This window comes from Falco rusticolus, chromosome 14 (genome assembly GCF_015220075.1).
Source record: "Falco rusticolus isolate bFalRus1 chromosome 14, bFalRus1.pri, whole genome shotgun sequence".
In the NCBI taxonomy this organism is placed as follows: domain Eukaryota; kingdom Metazoa; phylum Chordata; class Aves; order Falconiformes; family Falconidae; genus Falco; species Falco rusticolus.
In genome coordinates this window covers 6,907,024-6,926,707 of record NC_051200.1, presented here as the reverse complement: position 1 = coordinate 6,926,707, position 19,684 = coordinate 6,907,024, and the positions used below count along the sequence as shown (strand labels likewise).

Genomic DNA, 19,684 nt, shown 5'->3' with positions numbered 1-19,684 from the left:
AAAGTTATGCTCAAAGTTAATAAACTGCAAAATAAAGATCATCTGTTTGAATACCACCTTTAAAATTCTAGATATTTCTTTGTAGTGCCATTTTTATAGTCTGCTTTTCTAATCGTTTCATTGCAGGAAAGTGTGACTTTTTTACTGCTTGCTGTTGTTCTCCAAATCAGAGTTCAGAAGTGGCACTGGGCAAATTGCAAATTCTTGTCTACAGCAGAATTTCCAATTTGCCCTTCATATGCTGCTTCTGCATTTGCCATGTCTCCTTTTTCTCTGTCAGTCTTGTAAGCGCTGGGAGGGTGCCCCTCCCGTTAAAGGTCTGATCCTATGATGCTGGCCCTCATCGGATCACTGATGCCACTTTTGTTTGAGCAGAGGCTAAAGGCTCGGTTAGCCCCATGGTTGCTTTTCAGGGTAAGAAGCAATGCAGGTGTGAAATCACGGACATCTTTCTTTCTTTTTAAACCCTGGGTTTGGCTTTAAAAATCAACTGTCAAACCAAAAAAAAAAAGTCTTAATCGATTGCATTCCTCCTTATATTTCTATATTGGGTGTACATTGCTTTGTTTGGTAAGAACAAAAACAGTCTGGAATTGCCATTTTAGAAACTTCTTTGAAAATTAGAATTTTGGAATACAGATAAACCAGATGGAAGGGGGAGAAAATTGGCTTTGCAGAAAAGAATTTACAAGCTGATATTTCATCATTGCTTTTTTTCCCCCAAATGCTAATGAGATGATTTGTGATTCCGCCCAAATCTTCTTTACAGTTTATTTTTAACAAGCTTTCCTTTATTAAAAATATCTGAGCAGAAGTGAGTATTTCAATTGCCTCCTTTTGTTCCATGGCTGAGTGTAATTTCTAAAAGTCACCTCAGAATTTCTGTGGTATAACATAACATCATTCTTGCAAAATGTTTGGTGAGATAATTCTTTTCCAATGAATCAGTCTTTGTAAGGTAATTGCTAGATTTGCAGAATTTTATTCATTCTGGAGCAGTCAGTCCTGATTGGCTTATTACATACTTGGTAGCCTATTCGACTTCAAAATATTTTATATAAGCAACAGTGGGTTTGTAGTCTTGTGTTAAGGGGAGGGAGGGGAATCTACTGATTAGAGACATTAAACAGGGGCCTGGATCCCTAGGTTGTATCTTCATTTCCCTGTTGCACTGAGGTTTGACGTTATGCAAATCTTCTGAACTCCCCATGCCTCAGATATGGGAAACCAGTGTTACCTCTTGGAGAGTACAAGTACCTCGAGAACCTCAGAAGCAAGGGTTTAGTTTAGTTGCAAGCATAATTACACCGCAGTGCAAACCTAAACCCTCAGTTTCCCTGTGTGTGGTTCAAGAAATATCAAGAGTATTAGCTGTAATTGGATCCTTCTGATATATTTGCAAGTACCAAGCAGTGGAATGGTTTATTCCCTTAAAAAAATAATCATACCATATGCAAAAGGCATGAGAAAAGAGAAACTGAAATTACTGCCAACAGCCAGGGCACAGGGACCGTCTGCACCAGGGGAGGAAAGGTGTGATATGGGGTGCTGCCTCTGGGACTTGAGCCGTGTAGGATTGGCCAGTGTAGCTGCCATACCATGCAAGATCCGTCCGGATAAAGGGCCACAGAAATGATCAGAGGCTGGAGCACCTCTCCTGCGAGGAAGGGCTGGGAGAGTTGGGGTTGTTCAGCCTGGAGAAGGCTCCCGGGAGACCTCGGAGCAGCCTGCCAGTACTTAAAGGGGGCTTATAAGAAAGGTGGGGAACAGGGTTTTTAGCAGGGCCTGTTGTGATAGGACGGGGTAATGGTTTTAAACTACAAGAGGGTAAATTTACACTTAATATAGGTAAGAAGTTTTTTACAATGAGGGTGGTGAAACACTGGCACAGGTTGCCAAGAAGGTGGTGGATGCCCCATCCCTGGAAACATCCAAGGCCAGGTTGGACAGGGCTCTGAGCAACCTGATCTAGTTGAAGATGTCCCTGCGCATTGCAGGGGTTGGGCTCGGTGGCCTTTAAAGGTCCCTTCCAGCCCAAACCACTCCGTGATTCCATGATAAACAGGTTGGCTACAGCTGCCTTTTCCACAGCGCCCTGGGACGAGCCCAGCTCTGCCTCCTTAGCATCACACTGAGCCCTAGCCGCTTCCCCTTGACCTGACCGTGCTTGTGACCTTCCCACACCACCAAAAAACAGCCTCACAGGCACAATGGACCATTCCTTAAAACAACCCCAAGCCCACCCTGCCATTGTCATTTTCCTTTGCAAAAAAGCTCTGATCCTTTGTATTCCGAAGCACAGTTTTCATCTGTATTTTCTCATTAATGAAAAAGTGAGGAATGTTTCCCTCCCTGACCCCCAACAGCTCCTCTCCTCACTGCGAGCTCGGTTACTGAAGCCTCTTCGCTGCAGTGCTCAATTATTCAAAGGTCAGATGCATCCCGTGAGGTTTGACTGTAGACCCAGGTTAATGCTCACAGCCCAGCGCTGCTGAGCTAGCTCCCCATCCTGCCAAGCTGAACTTCTGAGCCAGCAAGCCACGCAGAAATCCACCTGGCTTTCTGTAAGCAGGGAAAACAGCCCTCCAGACCCTTTCCCAGCCCTGTCTGCAAACATCATGAAATACCCTTGGCCTCTTTCTCCATCTGTCGAGAGAGGGCTGTGTACCACACTCACAAGGATGTGCACGCAGCCCTTTGAAGCTGAAAAGTGCTCTGGAAGTGCTAATTATTTGGAGCGAGCACCTCATTTATGTGCTGATTTTCCTTTATGTCTCAGGGGCTTAAAACTCTATTAGGGAGCTAAAACTGTACGTTACCCCTAATGCCCCTGTGAGCCTTGTCTGCAAAATGACTATCATCTTTGGCTCCTCTGGATTCCATTTCGGGAAAACAAGAGGGAGATTAGGTTATAAATGCCTTTATTAGCATGTATGGAAGACAGGCGTGGGGAGATAAAAGAGGCCTGATTGGGTTTGGTACCAGGTACCCAGCAGCTGAACTGTGGCAGAAAACACAGTCTTTCAGACTGCGTTTCTCTCAGGTGATAAACGGTGACCCATCATCTGTCAAACACAGCGTTTCCTGACCCAGCGAGCTTCTCACCACCACCTGGCGCTGCTGGGGGATCTTACCAAGCTTTTTGAATACTGTGCCCTTTTTTGCATAGCCCCATGCATGCAACTCTTCTGAAATAGCTCTTAGGACAGTCACAGGAAGTGAATGGCTTGTCATTTTAATGCCAAACCCCTAATTAACTGTACTTAATGTATACTGTGTGCCAGTTCGTTGTTACTGTCGCACTTGCCTCCTGTGGGATGCGGTGTAGAGGCAGGACAGAACGTGCAGCCGGGTCCTTGCAGCCTCCACACCACTGGGTCGGAGGGCTCCGGGTGGCGAGGGGTGGGAAGGGGCTCCGGGTGCAGGGGTGCTGTGTCACAGCCCTGATCCCGCTTCCAGACTAGCTGGAGGTCTGCATTAACTCGGTTAACTGGGACAGTCCCAAGAGTTGCACGTTACTGGGGATACACACACTGAAATACTTCCCATTAGAAGTTCTCCCTCCCCTGTCTCCCATCATGTCAGGGCTGGTTGGAGGGTGTGGAAGCCTGCCATGCCCTAGGACGCCCCCAAAGGTGAGGACAGGCTCAGCTGGCCCTCTTGGACCTTTCCTTCTGGCTTTGCAATGGAAAATTTGTACAAATGAACGTGGTTACAGAGAAGGGCTTGCTCTGTGGCAGCGTGGGGGACGCAGCCCTGGAGGCAGGGAGTTCTGGCCCAGCAGGTATTCCCAAACCGCTTTGCTTCCAACAGGAGAAGCCAGGAATTGTGTTAGAGAGTACACAACAGGACCTTGTAGTTTGTTAGCAATTTTCAAACAGCGGTGGTAGTAATAATAATTGATAATTATAATAATTAGATTTGACATTAAAATGAGATTTGTTTGATTTTTCATAAATCAAAAAATGCCAGTTCAGGTGGAAGAAAACCTTAGTTTTGCCATTTCACACTGATGGCGCCGAAAGATTCTTCTTCCTACCAGGAGAAACCTACCAATTCAAGCCCTATTATTTTTTAAACTACGATAGATTCCTAAAACACAGTCGAAATTTTTGACGGCATAAAAAGAGGAAAAGTGTAAAGCTTTTTTCCTGGACCTTTTAGAAGAGGGAAGTAGGTAAATCATTCTCAGACTGGGAGACTGAATCACTATTGAAATCTAACCAGTGAAGCAAACCAGCAAGGCAAGTGCTGTGTCCCCCTGTGATGCCCCGCTGGCGACATGCCAGGGGCTGGGGCTGCTGAGCAGCAGCACCTCCCTCTGCGCCCACCCGCAGGGCCGATGCTCGGGGCTTTGTACCCACCAGCTGCTCAGCACCAGACAGTGCTCTTTTCTCCTCTGTAGGCTTTTAGTTCTTCTTTCCCTTTTAAAGCAGGCTGCTGTTCTTCCTTCCCTGTTCAGCCAGGGAAAGCAGTCCCTCCCTGGGCCTGATGCTTTTCACAGCGCTGAGGCTAATTGGTAGTAGGTTTAACACAGATCTTAATTGTAACTACAAATGCTTTGGGAGTGGAAAGAGCAGCCAGACCTTACGGCCTTTAAAAGCACTCCTCAGGTAAAAAGACAAGGTCTTTACAAAAACCTTTCAGTATGTAAAATAGCATAAAGGAATGAAGCAGGGATATAAAGGACAGGCAGTCCCCCGAACACGGGCAGCCTCCGCAGTCTGTCGGAGCGGGACCACCTACACATCTCCCCGCCTTGAACAAACCAACTGCCTGGCATGGCGCTGGCCTCTCGGCAGCAGCAGAAAGGCTACAGACGGCGTATGCACCCTCTGAAACGTAGCGGAGAGGAAGACTTTAATTTGATTCCTAATTCTCCTCAATTCTCTTAGCCTGTGGCAGAGCCTGACGGTGCCACGCGCGGGAGAAGCTGGCCCTTTGCCCCTCGCCCTCGGCTTCTGCACGGGGGAAGCCCAGGCAGGGGGCTCAGCCTCTTGTCCTGCACACACGCGGACAGATGCAGGACCCCTGCCCAGGCAGCTGCTGAGCCGTGGTGGCACCGGCCACGTTGGGGGACAGGACCCCAGCGCTGGCACAGAGCTGCAGACAGGGTGATGGGCTCCGGCTGACCCGTGTCCGAGCACAGGCAGAAGCAACACGTGCATGTCTGCAGCTGACAGAGCAGATGTACCCTTAATTACTGCATCTGCACACAGCAGTAGTGTCTCAGAAGGAACTGTGGGCAGCCAGGGAAAGCATGCGTGGGCTTAACCTTGGCAAACTACAGCAGGCAAGGCCAGCTGCATTCTTAACACCTTAATGCCTTTTTGCGCTGCTCGGCTACTACACGTTAAGACTTCAATGCAGCATGTTGCTGGTCAGGTATCAGCTGTTGGTTTTAAGTAAGTGTGAGCTAACGTGTTAAAAACACATTGTGCCCATGACCTGGCCCCTCAACACGCCCTGATATCCTTGGGTTACTGGACCCTACAAAGTAGCTTTTACCAGCAGCTACTATGGGTGATGTGTTGCTCTGACACCCTTTCTGATACCTGGGAACCTCAGGCTGCACTGAGAAGTCCTAAAATGTGCTCAGTCAGTCATCATTCCATCTTCTGACACCACTGTGTACCTGCAGGCAGCACTTCTGGGGTGCCTGGAGGTCTGGTTCCCCATGGAAATTGGGCAGCATCCCTCTGCTCTGCGCACAGGCTGAGTGCTGGCTGGCTTCCCGTCACACAAAGGTCTTGCAAAGTCACCACAGCTCAGACCCACGGCTTGAAAAGTGACCCACTAGCAGAGAAATTATTCTGTTTGGCAAGCATGAATGGCCAGAAGCACGTAGAGGCAGGAGCACAGCCGGTAGCTCTTGCTGTCCCTGGTGTATGGCTTTGAAGTTAGGAAGACTGATCTTTAGGTCTGTAAGCAGAAGAATTCGATCCCTCCTTTTGGATTACAGAGGTGGAACATCCCATTGTTTTTCTTTCTCCATGCAGAGGGATATTTCCATTTGCTGGTTTTTCTCCCTCTCCTTAAGAGTCTTGAGGTTTGCAGCCCCTGGGGTCAGCTTTGAAGAGAGTGGTAGTGCCTCTGTGCTGTGTCCTCTCTAAATCCATCCCTCCCACACTACCAGGCAAAGACAGAACAAGCCTCAGAGGAATCCATGACATTTCTCGCCCGGCTCAAATGCAGTGAAGATGATGTTTGAAACGCCATTAGTCATGAGTGATTAGCAAAGCTTAGTTGTTGAGGTTCTCAAACCCCCCTCCAGTTCAGGGCACGGTTGTGCTTGTGTTCTTTTTCATCGAGCTCAATTTTTATGGGTTCTGCTTATCTGCAGCCATAACAGGGAGGGAAATTCACTACTGTGCTGCAATTGTTAATGATCCTTTAGGGTGCTTAGAGCTCTCCATAAGCTCTCCATTTCAAATACTATATCTCCAAATAAATAAGCAAAGAGCGACCTGCTTTTTAAGGTCTTTAGTGCAACTAACATTCAAGGGAGTGGTGGGGGAACTGGATTGTATCCAGGCTGGGGTGCTGGATTGTAGCTGGTCCGCTCTCAGTGCCCTGGTTGTTGATGGTTTCCTGAAACCCTGTGTCTGAACCCGTGCTTGTTCCCTCTGCAGAAAACAATTGCTGCCGTATTCACTTAAGGCATGAGGGTGTTTGTTGGTGTTTCCAGTATACTGGACACCTATCAAAAATGGGAGGAAAGCAGGAAGACAGAAATGTATCAGAAAAATAAATAGTTGTAACCCTTGTAATATTAAATGAAATTTGAAATCATTTACAAAGAAATCCACACTGTGTGATACAAACGAGGACACGGCAACAATCAGGCCTTTTAAAAGTGATTTGTCTGTGCTTCAGCACAGCATCAGCTTCATCCCCTCAAAGACCCCACAGGAGCATCCTGCATGAACGCATCTGCTCAGGAGGAAGATACAGGCTTTATTGCATGCTGCATCAGCACTTAGGAAGAGCTCCGCCGTGTCTACTTTGGCAATTAAAATATTACTTTGGGAGAATTAAATTTCTCCGAGTCCAGGAAAACCCTACAGAAACCAAATGCTCTTTTAGCTGATCCAGCCGTTTGCGCCCTGATGAGCTGTTCCAGGGCTGGCTGTCCCTGTGCAGCAGTGCCCAGCAGTACGGCACCCGCCTGCCCGCTAAGCTTCGCCTCCTGTGGAATTACTGCTAGCTTTCCGCAGGGGTCCGGATCCCTTAAGCTTCCTTTAATAAGGATTAATTTGTAGGTGCCTCATGAGTTCAACACAAAATACAGTAGCCATGGTCAAAGCGCTAGCCGTGGACTCTGACTTTGTTTAAAGGTGATATTCTGTGTGGTTCTCACACTTGCTGGCTGCAGGCACCTGATGTTTAACAGTAGCTCCGCAAGCAGCAGCTACAGGACAAATACATCTGTTGGGGGAATTATCAGTGAGCAAGTCCCAACATAATCCAGTCCCTTTACCACGCCATGCCCACGTCCCTCCACGTCTATTACTTCGGCAATTAACACATTCATCTGCAAAGCCAGTAGGCACCCACACCCAAAGGCAGCTGGCATTTTCAGGTTTTGTATTCAAGCCGGGTGAAGCTAGATTTTTGCAGTAAGTGGCCACAAATGAGGCGAAGGGTTTCTCCTCAAGGAAAGCGGGAAAGGCGATGTCCCAGTATGCCGTGAATGTCTGAAGGGGGGGAGAGGGGCTGTGAGAGGGTGTGCCAAGGGCCACGGTTTCCCAGTGGCTTCCTCATGTGCACAGGCATGGTCTGGCCTGATTATTCCAAGCAGGGAACTTGTACCCTGTGGCTACACGTACCAGTACAAACTGTTGATGCTGCGGAGTGGCTGAAGCAAATGTAGAGGTGGTGTGCAGGGGGGGACTCCCCGGTGCGGGGGGCGGCTTGCTGCGGGGAGGGCCGTGGGGGACCAGCACATCTGCCATTAGCTTCAGCCCTTAAACTGGGAGAGTGCCTCGGGCATGGCTGCACAGTGCCACCGAGGCACCAGCTGGCACAGCCTGTGGCACTGAGCTGAGCCTTACGAGAAGCCTTCCCCATTTCTGCTTATTAAACTTAAAAAACCCAAAAAAATAGACCCAACTAACTAGGAGGAGGAGCAAGTCAGATATTCATGGAAGTCACATGCATCATCATCAGATTTACATAAAGGCATATTCAGTTACTTTATGGCACTGATTTTAATCACTTCTTGTGAACGTTCCCTATTTTATTCAAATTTCTACTGAGCCAGGTTTTATTTTTCCACCAGAAAGAGAGGCATACTTACTAGTATGGAAACAAAAATATGATTTAAAAGGTGCACAATGGTTTAGGTACTAGTAAGTTAAACTGTCCATAAGAATATTTTTTTCTTTCTCAAATTCTTAATTACCAATGAAAGGCCATCTTTATAACTGTCAATAACATGAGTTAGTGTTTAAAATAGAACAATACAAAAGAAGTGTATGTAGACTCCCATAACAGTAATTTTTAAATGGAAAGGGCTTTTTTTTAACATTCTAGTCCACTCCATTGCAAATACTGACCCCTGCTTTGGTACTTGGCTGAATCAAGGCTGGATTAGCTGAACAGCATGACTTGAATCTTTCTGGCATTAGAAATACAGATGCAATTAAATATCTTGAAAATCTGTTCTGGAATGTTATTTTTCATCGGGTAACTAAGTAATTTTTTTACTTCACATTCTTACCCTCCCATGGAGTCCAACAAATCTTGATCGAAGGGAAGGGTATGGGTTCAGGGTATACCACCACCCTGGTGAGTGGCAGATGCAATGAGATGAGATTTTGCTTCCAGATGACAAAGCCCCAGAGCATGATCTGCGTTATAGATCTATGGAGCTAAGTTCTGTAACATCGGGTGGTATACGTTGTACTGAAAAATACTACTCAGCGTTCTTCTCAGATAACCCAGGCTGTTTGCTTCTCTGGGACTCACAAATCTGTATTACTGTTCTTCAGTGACCACAGAAAGGGTGGACTCTCTGCATCCTATCCCCCCGCTATTTTACCATCTTCTGTTCTTCCTTGCAATGGGGTTTCAAAGGAGTATATGAGCGGTAGCACCCAAATGCAGCTGAAATTCTGTAACTGATTACTTATCTTAAGTTCCTATTAAAGATCCTGGACTAATCTGTAAGGCAAGAGAGTTTGCTGAGAGAATGGAAAAGAGAAAATTAAAATACAGCAAACGTAATTTGCCCCAAGTCTTCAATACAGGTGGATGGATAGAGACCATTACTAGAAATGGACATTTTTGTAGTTGCCATCCCTCTCCCTGTTCAGTTTGTGTAGCGTTTATTCATCCATTTTAACTAATAGAAACATAAATACATGTTGGTACATCATTGCCTCGTTGTGAGGCCCTTGCATAGATTTGATTGTAATTTTTCTTGTTAATAATCTTCTGTCAATATCGTGCAGTCCTTTAACTTCAGTACTGCAAAACAGGCTGCAAAGAAAATGTTTCCTACTTACTCTTGTAATTAATCATCTTATTAATTAGCCTGAGACTCTAGATTGTGATTATGTTGTAACTGTTCAGTGACTAACTTTGGTTTGTTTTCCCTTTTCAGAGAGCAGATATAGCTGTTGCCCCCCTCACCATTACATTGGTGCGAGAAGAAGTCATAGACTTTTCCAAACCCTTTATGAGCCTGGGCATCTCCATCATGATCAAGAAGCCTCAGAAATCTAAACCGGGCGTATTCTCTTTCCTGGATCCTTTGGCTTATGAAATTTGGATGTGTATAGTCTTTGCTTACATTGGCGTCAGCGTAGTTCTTTTCCTAGTCAGCAGATTCAGCCCTTACGAATGGCACTTGGAAGACAGCAGTGAAGAACCACGTGACCCTCAGAATCCTCCCGACCCTCCAAATGAGTTTGGAATATTTAACAGCCTTTGGTTTTCCCTGGGTGCCTTTATGCAGCAAGGATGCGATATTTCTCCAAGGTTTGTTCCATATCACTCCATCACCTTTTTGCATTTTATGGTCATTTTCTGATGCCATGGTGCATATATGTGACTTTTTCAAATTTCTTTTTAATTCCAAATTTTTTTTATTTTGACATTCCATTCAATGCTGAGCATCATCATCAAGCCACCATGCTTGCTAGCATTTACCTCCAGAGTGAGTAGCATTGCTTTATAATGCCATTTATGCATTTCTGCCGAACTTATATACACCATGTTGAGGCTGTAAAATGCATGGGGTTTTCTGTTTTCAGCAATGCTTGGAGGGCTACCGTGTTTTTGCTGCATATCTCATTTTACGGTCATCTCCTTGGTGCATATAACATTTTCTGCTTTGCAAAATAAGAATTGTTTATTTTAAACACTCACATGCAACAGCACTTTAAAACACTTCCACTCCCGTCATGGCTTCTGCTAGTCTTTTTACTTGCTTTTGCACCTGATTTCTCTAGTTTGTTCTTCCTGAACCATCCTTTCATCTATTATTAATTTGCTTACCACTGTCTTTCGTATGTTCGGGTCTCCATATGTGCCTCTCTAACAGTTACTGCGTACTGCCCTGGATGTGTATTGTTATTTCAGTCCGATCTAACCTGCTGTCCCTGTGTTCGTAGTCAATATGGTTAATAAGCATTGCCGGTTTCCATAAAGATTTTTCTTATTCATGAATACAATCTTTCTGAATAAGGCTGTAGGAAAACATGTTTGATATTAGTTCCAATTTAACAGAGAGCACTGGTATTAACTGTTGTAGAATATTTCTTTTTTAAATGAGTGTGTTGAAAACCACCAGACAATAGCAAAGTTCTCCCTAATTGAACAATACATACCACAAATGTTTTTTGAGTTTTATATATATAAAATATTCCTATATTTACACTGGTGAAATACTTCAGTAATGTGCCTCTGATAAGCAGTAGAATTAACTGGTTTCTTAGTGACGGAGCACTAGTTACATTTTGTATGACGATATTTTAATAACCAGTTTACAGCTATTTTAGTAATTTTAGTAATTTTAGTAATTATACCTATTTAGTACAAAAAATACCTGCTTAGTACAAACAGGATGCGTTTTTTCCCTTTAACTAGGTTGCTAATTAAAGCAAGAGAGAAAGATCTTTTATAATACTGATGGTTCTATTTATATATTGATGATCCTAATATTGATATTTTCTAATATTTGAAATACCCCTTGTTGATGTCCGTCTCTGAGTACCTTTTCAATACCCGAATCATTGAAAAGTTTCCCGGTCCGTATAGCGGTAGGGATCTTGAGTGGCCTCACTGAAGCAGGTCCAGGACAAACCTTCCATGAGCTTTCATGGGCAAGATCATGATTTTACCTGTTATCATGTAATGATGATCCTTTAAGTTCACAGTCACTGCACATTCAAATCTAATGATCACAGCGAAATCCAGGACTTTCAGAGGTACTGGCGTATGCCTGCTGGTATTTGATGCAATTCATGCATATGTTTTAAAAGGCTTGATAGCTGCAATTAGATGTCATACTGATTGACAGATGTGTATAATATGCTGTGTAAAACACACACACATTTTTGCCTAGTATGACTGTGCGTTAGTTTTCGCAGTTGTCGGTGTTTGGGCGTGCTGCCTCACTGTGTAGCTGTTAACCTTCCCCTCCTGTTTGCTTTCTGCTTTGTGCCTAAATTTGGTCTTGAAACTTTGCCCCTCTGCTTGCCATTGAAGGTGATGAGTAGCAATAACATTTAAATTGCTGTTGACCATGTGTGCGCCCAATCTAAAGGACCGGGAAATAAGCACTGGGACATCACATGGAAAGCTGCAGGCATTGCACTGTTTCCGCTGGGTCTGGTTATCGACAGGTCAATAGCAGTACACAGGGGGTGTGAAGCTCTCATGTGACTCTGACGTCTTCGGCCGTTCACCTTATATAACGAGTGGAACATATTCTACTTTTTTTTTCAATACTACGATGATAAGTGCCTTGGAAATACCTACCGGGAAAAAAAAAAAAAAAAAAAAAAAAGAGAGAGCAGTAAAGCTATTTATTTTATCTGTCCATCAGAAGCTGTTAGCTCAGTTATTATGGCCCTCGTTTGAATACATTGCCCAGTTATTTTGTTATCTTTCGTGATAACACAGTCTGGGCAGTTACATGCATCATTACTGAAAAAAAACAAGAAATTTAATACTTTGGTTTAAATTCCAGAAACATTGTTCCTTTGAACGGTATTTAAGTTGATTAAATGTCAAATTTCTTTTCCGTAGAAGGGACTATTCCCAAGTATTCTGTTTTTAATTCGTATCTTTGTAAGGTTATGCCATTTACAGTACATTGACTATATGAATGTTTCATACTATTTTATTGCCATTAAAAGGGGCTTCATTCTTTCATTGTGAGTTTTGTCTGAATAAATTTCTTATATGAGAGCGTGCAGCACTTGTAGAGAGATGCCGACAAGCAGTCTGGAGAGATCACTTTTGTACTTGCTGATAAAGGCTCTTTCAGCTGCCTTTGTGTGGAACAGCTGTGACATCTAATGACTAGTTAGATCTATCCTCGGTGAGTATGCTGTGTGGATATTCCAGAGGATATATCCCTATACTCTCCTCTCTGTATTTAATAGGAGTCATCTAAGCGGAATCAGATAGCAGCCAAAGGATGGGGGTTAGCGCATCCCTTGATGGAATCAACATTTGTTCCAGCAGTTTTGTTCTGCTATCAAAGGCTGCTGTGTTTTCTGCATAGTGAGCTAAAGCATTGAAAATTCACTTTTGATGGATCAAAAGTAGATTATTAAACTCGCTTTAATGTAAGATGTGTACAGCAAATGGAATCAGGAGAAAACACAGTCAAATCTGTAACACTGTTCTGAGCGAGAGTATCTTTGAAATCTCTGTGAGAGCATGTGTTTTCATTTTGCTCTTTATTCATGTGGAACAAAGAGGCTAGATTAATTAATTGCTGATGGAAAAAGACAGGGGGTTCATTAAAAATTATCTCATGAGGCTGGTCATTTAAGAGGGTGTATTTCTAGATCCCTGTTTTCACAGCAGAAGACTCAAGAGACTCCTATTAAAGGCCATGGGAATGACTTTGTGGGACTTTCAGAACAGTAGCGAGAGCTGGCTATGTCTGAAACTCCCACCGCCAGTTCCTATGATGGAAGAAGCATCTCAAGGCAGCGCTTTAGATGCTGTTATTGCCTGTGTCCTGTCCCAGCGGGTGAGGCGAGGGCCGCCTGGCAGCAGAGGTAGGGGGCTGGCCGAGCATCTGAGCGAGGGACCTTGCTGTGGTGGCCACCTACCGTGTGCTCAGAGGGCCAAGGGATTCTAGACAAGGGGAGCTGGCACCACAAAGACCTGCAGGGCTATTTGTCAATATAGCAACCGCCTTGTATCGAGCAGAAGAGCCCGATTAAAAATTGAGTAGTGCGAGCAGCTGTGTGCTATAGGAAATCAAATGCGTTTTGTGGCCATGAGTAGAAACAAAATTCAAGCTATTCTGATAAGTAAATGAGGTTTTGTTCGAATGTATTATTCTCCTGGAAACTGAATGTGAATTTGAATATTTATTTTGTTTTTCTCTTGTTACTAATTTGCTCTTATTTGACTCCATGCTTCCTTTTAAATTTCCTCTCAAGGTATGCACTCTTCCTGTTTACTTGCTTTTGAAAACACCGTCTGACCTTGTTTTGATAATTGAGTTATAATTCTGTTATTCCAGGTCTTTGTTACTGCTCTCATTTGTCAACATGCTAATTTGCTTTAAAATAATGTCGTGCAAAGTACCTGTTTATTGAGGTAATTTGGAAAATGACATGTTGAGATAAAGCATTAGTTGTTTGCTGTTAAATTACAACACTGCACACTTGGACAGGTATGTCTTCATCAGAAAAAGTGGCACTGGTATTAAAAGCTGCGATTGATTTTTCTATAATTATTATCTGAGTAATGGGCAAATGTTTCTGTGATTCACAGTACAAACCATACAAGTATTCTCTTATTACCAGCCCAATGTTTTACGTACTAACCCTTTTTCTCCCGCATTCCTCTACACCAGCCCCTGCAGTGGGTATAAGGAGTCTCCATATCAGCAGATGGACTGACTGGGGGGAACTGGGGTCCTTTGGACAAGGAGGCTGCCAGGCCATGCTCATCCGCGTTCTTGTTCTTTGGCTCTCTCTGTCTGTCTGTCTTTCCTTGAGTGTCAGCTTTGTGGTTTGTTTTGTTTTTCTTTTGCCCCGTCCTGTGCTACCACCGATGACAGCTGTGTCAGCCCCGACTGCTTCATAGCAGCAGCTGTTTCATCTTCCTTTTCATGCTCATTGGAAGACTGGGAGAAACAACTCTATAGTGACATCCACTTCTCTTTCAACTGGCCTGAACTCTTCTGAGAACACCCCTGGTCCTCATCTAGCAAGACCCCTCTTTTGCATGTAGGACCCTCCGGGAAGCACCTTCTTCGTCGAGGGATCCAGCCATGCCCACCTTCCCCTGCCTCTCGGCTGTTCTCCATTTTTTTGTCCTGTATCTGTCTGACTTGGTTCATGCAGGTGGCAAGATACTTTTACCTTTCTCTGCGTGTAGTATGCTGTATGAGCATGCAGCTCAACACAGACTTTTTATTGTTACAGCAGTGTGAGCTTGGGGTTTTGCTGGTTTGGAAAATGCGTGTCTGCTGCACATCTTCATCCCAGCAGCCCATCTGTCCTGCTAACAGAAGGGGCAGCTACCAATGCAAGTAAGACATTTCCTGTGGGAAACTATAGGGAGAATGAACACATACTACTTTGTTCCCAGTAGTTCCACTGAATTTATCGAAACACTCTGGCAAGTCTCTTTTTCGTCTTCCTATTAAAGCCGGAGGGCCACAGGAACCTGGATACCTGGGACAAAGCTAGTCTTGCTGTACGTGGCTGGACGTTCCACATGCTGTACCCACTGGCCAGACTTCTGCTCGAACGGCAGGGTGAGGAATTCAGCTCCAGGTTTTCTCTGAAGATGGACAGTGTGTAGTGAAGGAATGAACAAAAGGGAGATGAGCTTCACCTGGAGTAGCCATCTAAAAGCAGCAGACTGTGTTTTACTTAGGTGTCTCGGTTCCTTCCAAAGTCGTGTGACAGATGGGCACCTTTGGACGTGCCCCGTGCTACAACAAGTGAGAAAAATCTCTCTCAGGGTGTCCATCTCCTCTCTCTTTCTGCGCTGGCTCCAAAGGGAGCCTAACCCAGTGAGTCCAGCAGGCACGGCTTTGTAGTTGGCTACGGTTACGGCAGCCCATGTAAGAGGCTGTTTGCCGTGTAGGGTATCAAGTTTTACAAACTAGCTCAAGCCAAGACCCTAACTGGTAAGGGAACTGGCCAGAAAGGACTTTAGCCATCTGTAAAATCCCAGCATACTCATTTGATACTTACAAAGGATGTAGAGCGAGGTAGAGAGATGCCTTGACTTACTACTTTATGCTGGATTTATATTTCTGCAACTTCCCTTTGCAGCTACTCAGTAGCCATCTGTTAGTAAGCACAGCTGCAGCACAGCCCGGGTTGAACCTTGGAAGCCTTTTATCCTCTTGGGATGCCCGCAGGGAAGGCAGGGAGGGAAGCTGCCTCTGCCTGTCGGTGGCCCAGCGGACGTGTGCCGGCCCTCAGGAGGGCACACCTCTGAGTTCACACCTCACAGGTCACTGTTGCCTGACAGACGAAGAGGTGACGTTGGCTCCTCAAGCTTCCCTAAGCATTGTAACTGCCTGAAGCGCCTTGCACATGGGTACGGATTGATGCAGCCGTCCCTGGGGCAGTGGGAGCGGAGAGCAGCAGGGCTCACCCCTGAGCTTGTTCCTCCACATTCCTGTTCCAGATTGCTCTCTCTGTTTTTATTGTGTCGCTGATTTTTGGTTTTTTTTCTTTGATGTGTTCTTTAATGTCGGATGGATTATTTTCTTTCTTTCTTTCTTTCTTTTTTTCTGAATAATTTGATGGGATTTTTTGAATGGCTCAGGCAACCTCAGGCTCTGGCCAAGACCAGGCACTTTACCAGCGAACCCCCCTGTGTGGGTGGGGTGGGGCACGTCACCAGACTTGCTTTTTTTCCTGTCTCCATCTGTTGGTAGGACAACTTGTACCCACTGTCTGGGGATGGCACTGAGGGGCTTGAAGGAAACAAATCAACAGGTAAGAGTTTTCTTGCTTTCTGTTTCTTCCCTTCACACAAACTGCTGAGGACGACAGCTCCCGTGTTCCAAGGATTTCATGTATCTGGGATTGATTCTTCCTCCACTGGTATCAGCAGAGTTAAGGAAAAACGTATGAAATACCTTTGTCTCAGCTCCTGAAATGATTCCTGGTCGAAGTACTGTGTGTGAGGAATAAGCACTGTACATGGCGGTGGAATTCCCCACCCAGCTGAGCAGCATGGCACTGGTGTCCGTCAACCCTGAACAAATATTTTGAGCCTGTTGTTCAGTTGCTTTAAAGCATCAAGAGCTCTTACCAACAGGATCTAGACCTCCTGACCACTGGTTTGAACACTACTGTGTTTACAAACGGGCTTTTTCTTAGTCCTTTTGGTATCCTTTTAAAAAACAAAACCCCAAAACCACCACAGAAACAGAATGCAATTTTCTGCTTCCTTCTCTGTTGCTCTGGTGGTTCGGAAGCAAGAATACGCCCAACCTGGAACAGTGCAACATGCAAATTGTAATTAACATAAAAGAAACCAGCCTCTCTCCTCACCTCATTATGCAAATTGAGTCTGTAATTCCTCTGAGGTTGTGATGAGAGAAGGATACTGGATCATTTTTCTGTTATTCCATTGCACATTTACGTGCAGTTTACTACATCTTAAATTGTGAGAGCAGATGCAGTAAAAGGTACATTCGTGTCCTCTGAGCTGGGCAGCCCCCGAAGAGACACAATGCTGGCATATCGCAGCAGGCAAGCGGAGAAGGCAAAAGTCTTCCGGCAACAGAATTCTTTAGTAAAGGGTCTGTGGAAGTCAGGAGAGCTTGTTCCTCTCCAGGCCTCTGGTGGTGTTGGCTCAAACGAGTTATTTCTTAATTGACTCTCCTTGTTTTCACTGAAATATTGGAGAGGGAGTTGAACTGGGTAAGAGCAGGTGCACGCCGAGTTTGCTGTCCTGGGAAAGGCTATCGGCAACTGGCTCACAGTCCGCCTGCTCACAGATACCTGGAGGATCCGGACAAAAGGGTTTTGCATGTGAATTTTTCTTCAGTGAACTAAAAAAAAATTAAAAAAAAATGATGGAATGTCTTCAAAGCAATTTGATGATGTGTGTTTTTCCATAGATCTCTCTCAGGGCGAATTGTCGGAGGAGTCTGGTGGTTCTTCACTCTCATCATTATCTCTTCCTACACTGCTAATCTTGCTGCCTTCCTTACGGTGGAAAGGATGGTTTCTCCCATAGAGAGCGCAGAGGACCTGGCTAAACAAACCGAAATAGCCTACGGCACTTTGGATTCAGGCTCAACCAAAGAATTCTTTAGAGTAAGTCTGTCAAATCTCCATTAGAGCTTTTCTAAACTGTAAGCACCTAATATACAGGTTTCAGCCTCTTGTTTTTACCCAGCTGTAATAGCTGTTCTGGGGAACGCTGCTTTGTGCAATCAGGGCAGGCCTGAGTGCAGATTTTAATATCAAAAGGCATTTTATCAAAAATGGATGGGTTTGCTCAACCTGAAACATCTCAAGATGGAAAGTCTGACCTCTGCTATCATGGTGAAAGGTTTTTCTTACAGTAGTTTCAGAACCTCGGTCTGATGAGCAATAATGCAGTCATTAGCACAATCTTTAGCAAAGAAAACTCTTGGAGGAGTGATGCTCTTGACCTACTTGCTCTGTTTGCCCAGCTGGCAGCTGTTGATGCCATCCAACATCAGTGTTCACTTGCCAGAATGAGCAGGGGCATGGGGGGCGTGCGTCGCCATTGGTTTCTGTATGGTGCGTGGATTGCTGCAGTTGTTGCTGTTGCTCACCAGTGTCTGGCTGTGGCCGTATCAAGCGGTCAGGGGTGAAACTTTTGTACCCCAGAACACTGGTGCGTATTCACCTTGGCTAGGGAAATGCTGGGTTTGCAATATTTGGGGGTAGGAGGGGAGTATGGACTTTTATTTAAGATGATCCTTTCTTTCTCCACTTTGCCAAACTGCAAAGAGCCTTGTGAGGGTCGTTAAAAACTCTAAAGGAGACCTCAGACCACTTTTATGTATCTAAAAATGTTGCGACCTGAAAAGCTTTTCTTTCCAGCCAAGCGCTGAAATGCTCAGCCCTTGCAGGGAACTCTTGGTTCTCTCTCAGCGGTGCCAATCAGATGCCATTCAAAACAACATTTTCTTGTAAAGTGGTCAGTGCTGCAGGGCTAATTATTGCCTGTCACACACACTGGCCAGGTGCAAGTGTGAGGGAGGAGGGAGAAAAAAAAAAACCCTTGCTGCTGTAGGCTGATGAAATGCTGAGGGCTCCTTGAATAAATACTGAGGGCTCCTTGAATTTGTTTAAAATTTCAATACGCAGCCACACACACACACACATACGTGTATGTGTATATCTGGTATAAAGCTGGAAGTGAATGAAAAGGTGTTTTATGAAGCTTTTATACTTTGCCTTACTTTTGTGTAATGTCTTTATACAAAAATAGGTAGTATTTCTTAATTAACTGTGGTGGCTGGTACATTATAACAGCTTCTGTTTGTACTGAAATCCTGAAAGATAAACACTGACCTTGTAAGGGTGACATGAGAGTGTAAAAATTTGTATTCTGTTTAATTACCAGCCTGAGGCAGTATTATCTGCGCAGCAAAAATGAGCTGAGTGGACCTGTCGGAAGGGGTAGCAGAACTTGATTAGAAATATGGGTGCTCTTTACAGTCACTATACTGTTCTTAGGGGGCAAAAAAATCTTCTTTTGAGTATGTAGTTACTGTTAATACAGAAAGAGGGATTGTACGGGGGTGTTTCTTCATTTCCTTAATAGTTTGACACAACAAGGAAATCCCTTCTCACCCAGAGATCAAAGGAATGAGTGTTTCATGTGAAAGGATACAAAGTCTAGTAAATGTATGAATACTTTGTTGTGCTGTTAATAGTCTTGAGATGAGCTGTGACTCTCTCCTGGTGCTGGAGAGCAGGGCTGTGAGTGAGGATGATGTGGCAGGAGCTGCCAGCTCCATGGGGCATGGGGACAGAGGGCAGAGTGGGATGTATCACCTGCTCCATGAGATCCCGACGGGCCAGGTGGGAAGTAGAGTGGGCCCCGAGTGGCGCTTCTCTCTCATCAGTGGTCTCAAGGCACACAGCATCGTTTCAGTTGTATTAATTTTTGCAGAATAATTAAGTGGAATAGAGTGATGCAGCCATGAAACTGTGGTAATTAGAGTCTTCTTCAGCTGATTTGAGAAGGGCGAAAGCTTTGCCTTAGATTAAATGCATATGTTCACATAAATACTTCATTGTACAGTCTGTATTAGCTACTTAGTAAGACGGTAATGATAGCTGAAACCTGAAATAACTCTTAGAGGACACTTGGTTTCTGAGCACCTGCTGCACAGACTGCCCCTGCTCTGTGGTTTGAGGTATTTTGCTCCCTGCAAGATCTTTCCCCACTGCTGCCAGCGCATCAGTGGCAGCAAGCATGTGTCAGAAAAAGCCAGGAGTTCTCCTGGGTTCAGTGCAATGCT

The 19,684-nt window shown here is 44.8% G+C and overlaps 1 protein-coding gene across 5 annotated transcripts in view; it reads left to right on the top strand.

Annotated features, from left to right (window-relative positions):
• The window catches only part of GRIA3 (glutamate ionotropic receptor AMPA type subunit 3), a 157,682-nt gene that overhangs the window by 101,550 nt on the left and 36,448 nt on the right, over positions 1-19,684 (top strand). For all 5 annotated transcript variants that reach the window (XR_005107484.1, XM_037408044.1, XM_037408043.1 and 2 more), the window contains 2 exons: positions 9,608-9,984; positions 17,297-17,495. Coding sequence is in view for 4 of the 5 variants with exons in the window: in XM_037408044.1 (XP_037263941.1) it covers positions 9,608-9,984; positions 17,297-17,495 (576 nt within the window). In the remaining variant the exon portion in view is untranslated. The remainder of the gene's footprint in view (positions 1-9,607; positions 9,985-17,296; positions 17,496-19,684) is intronic.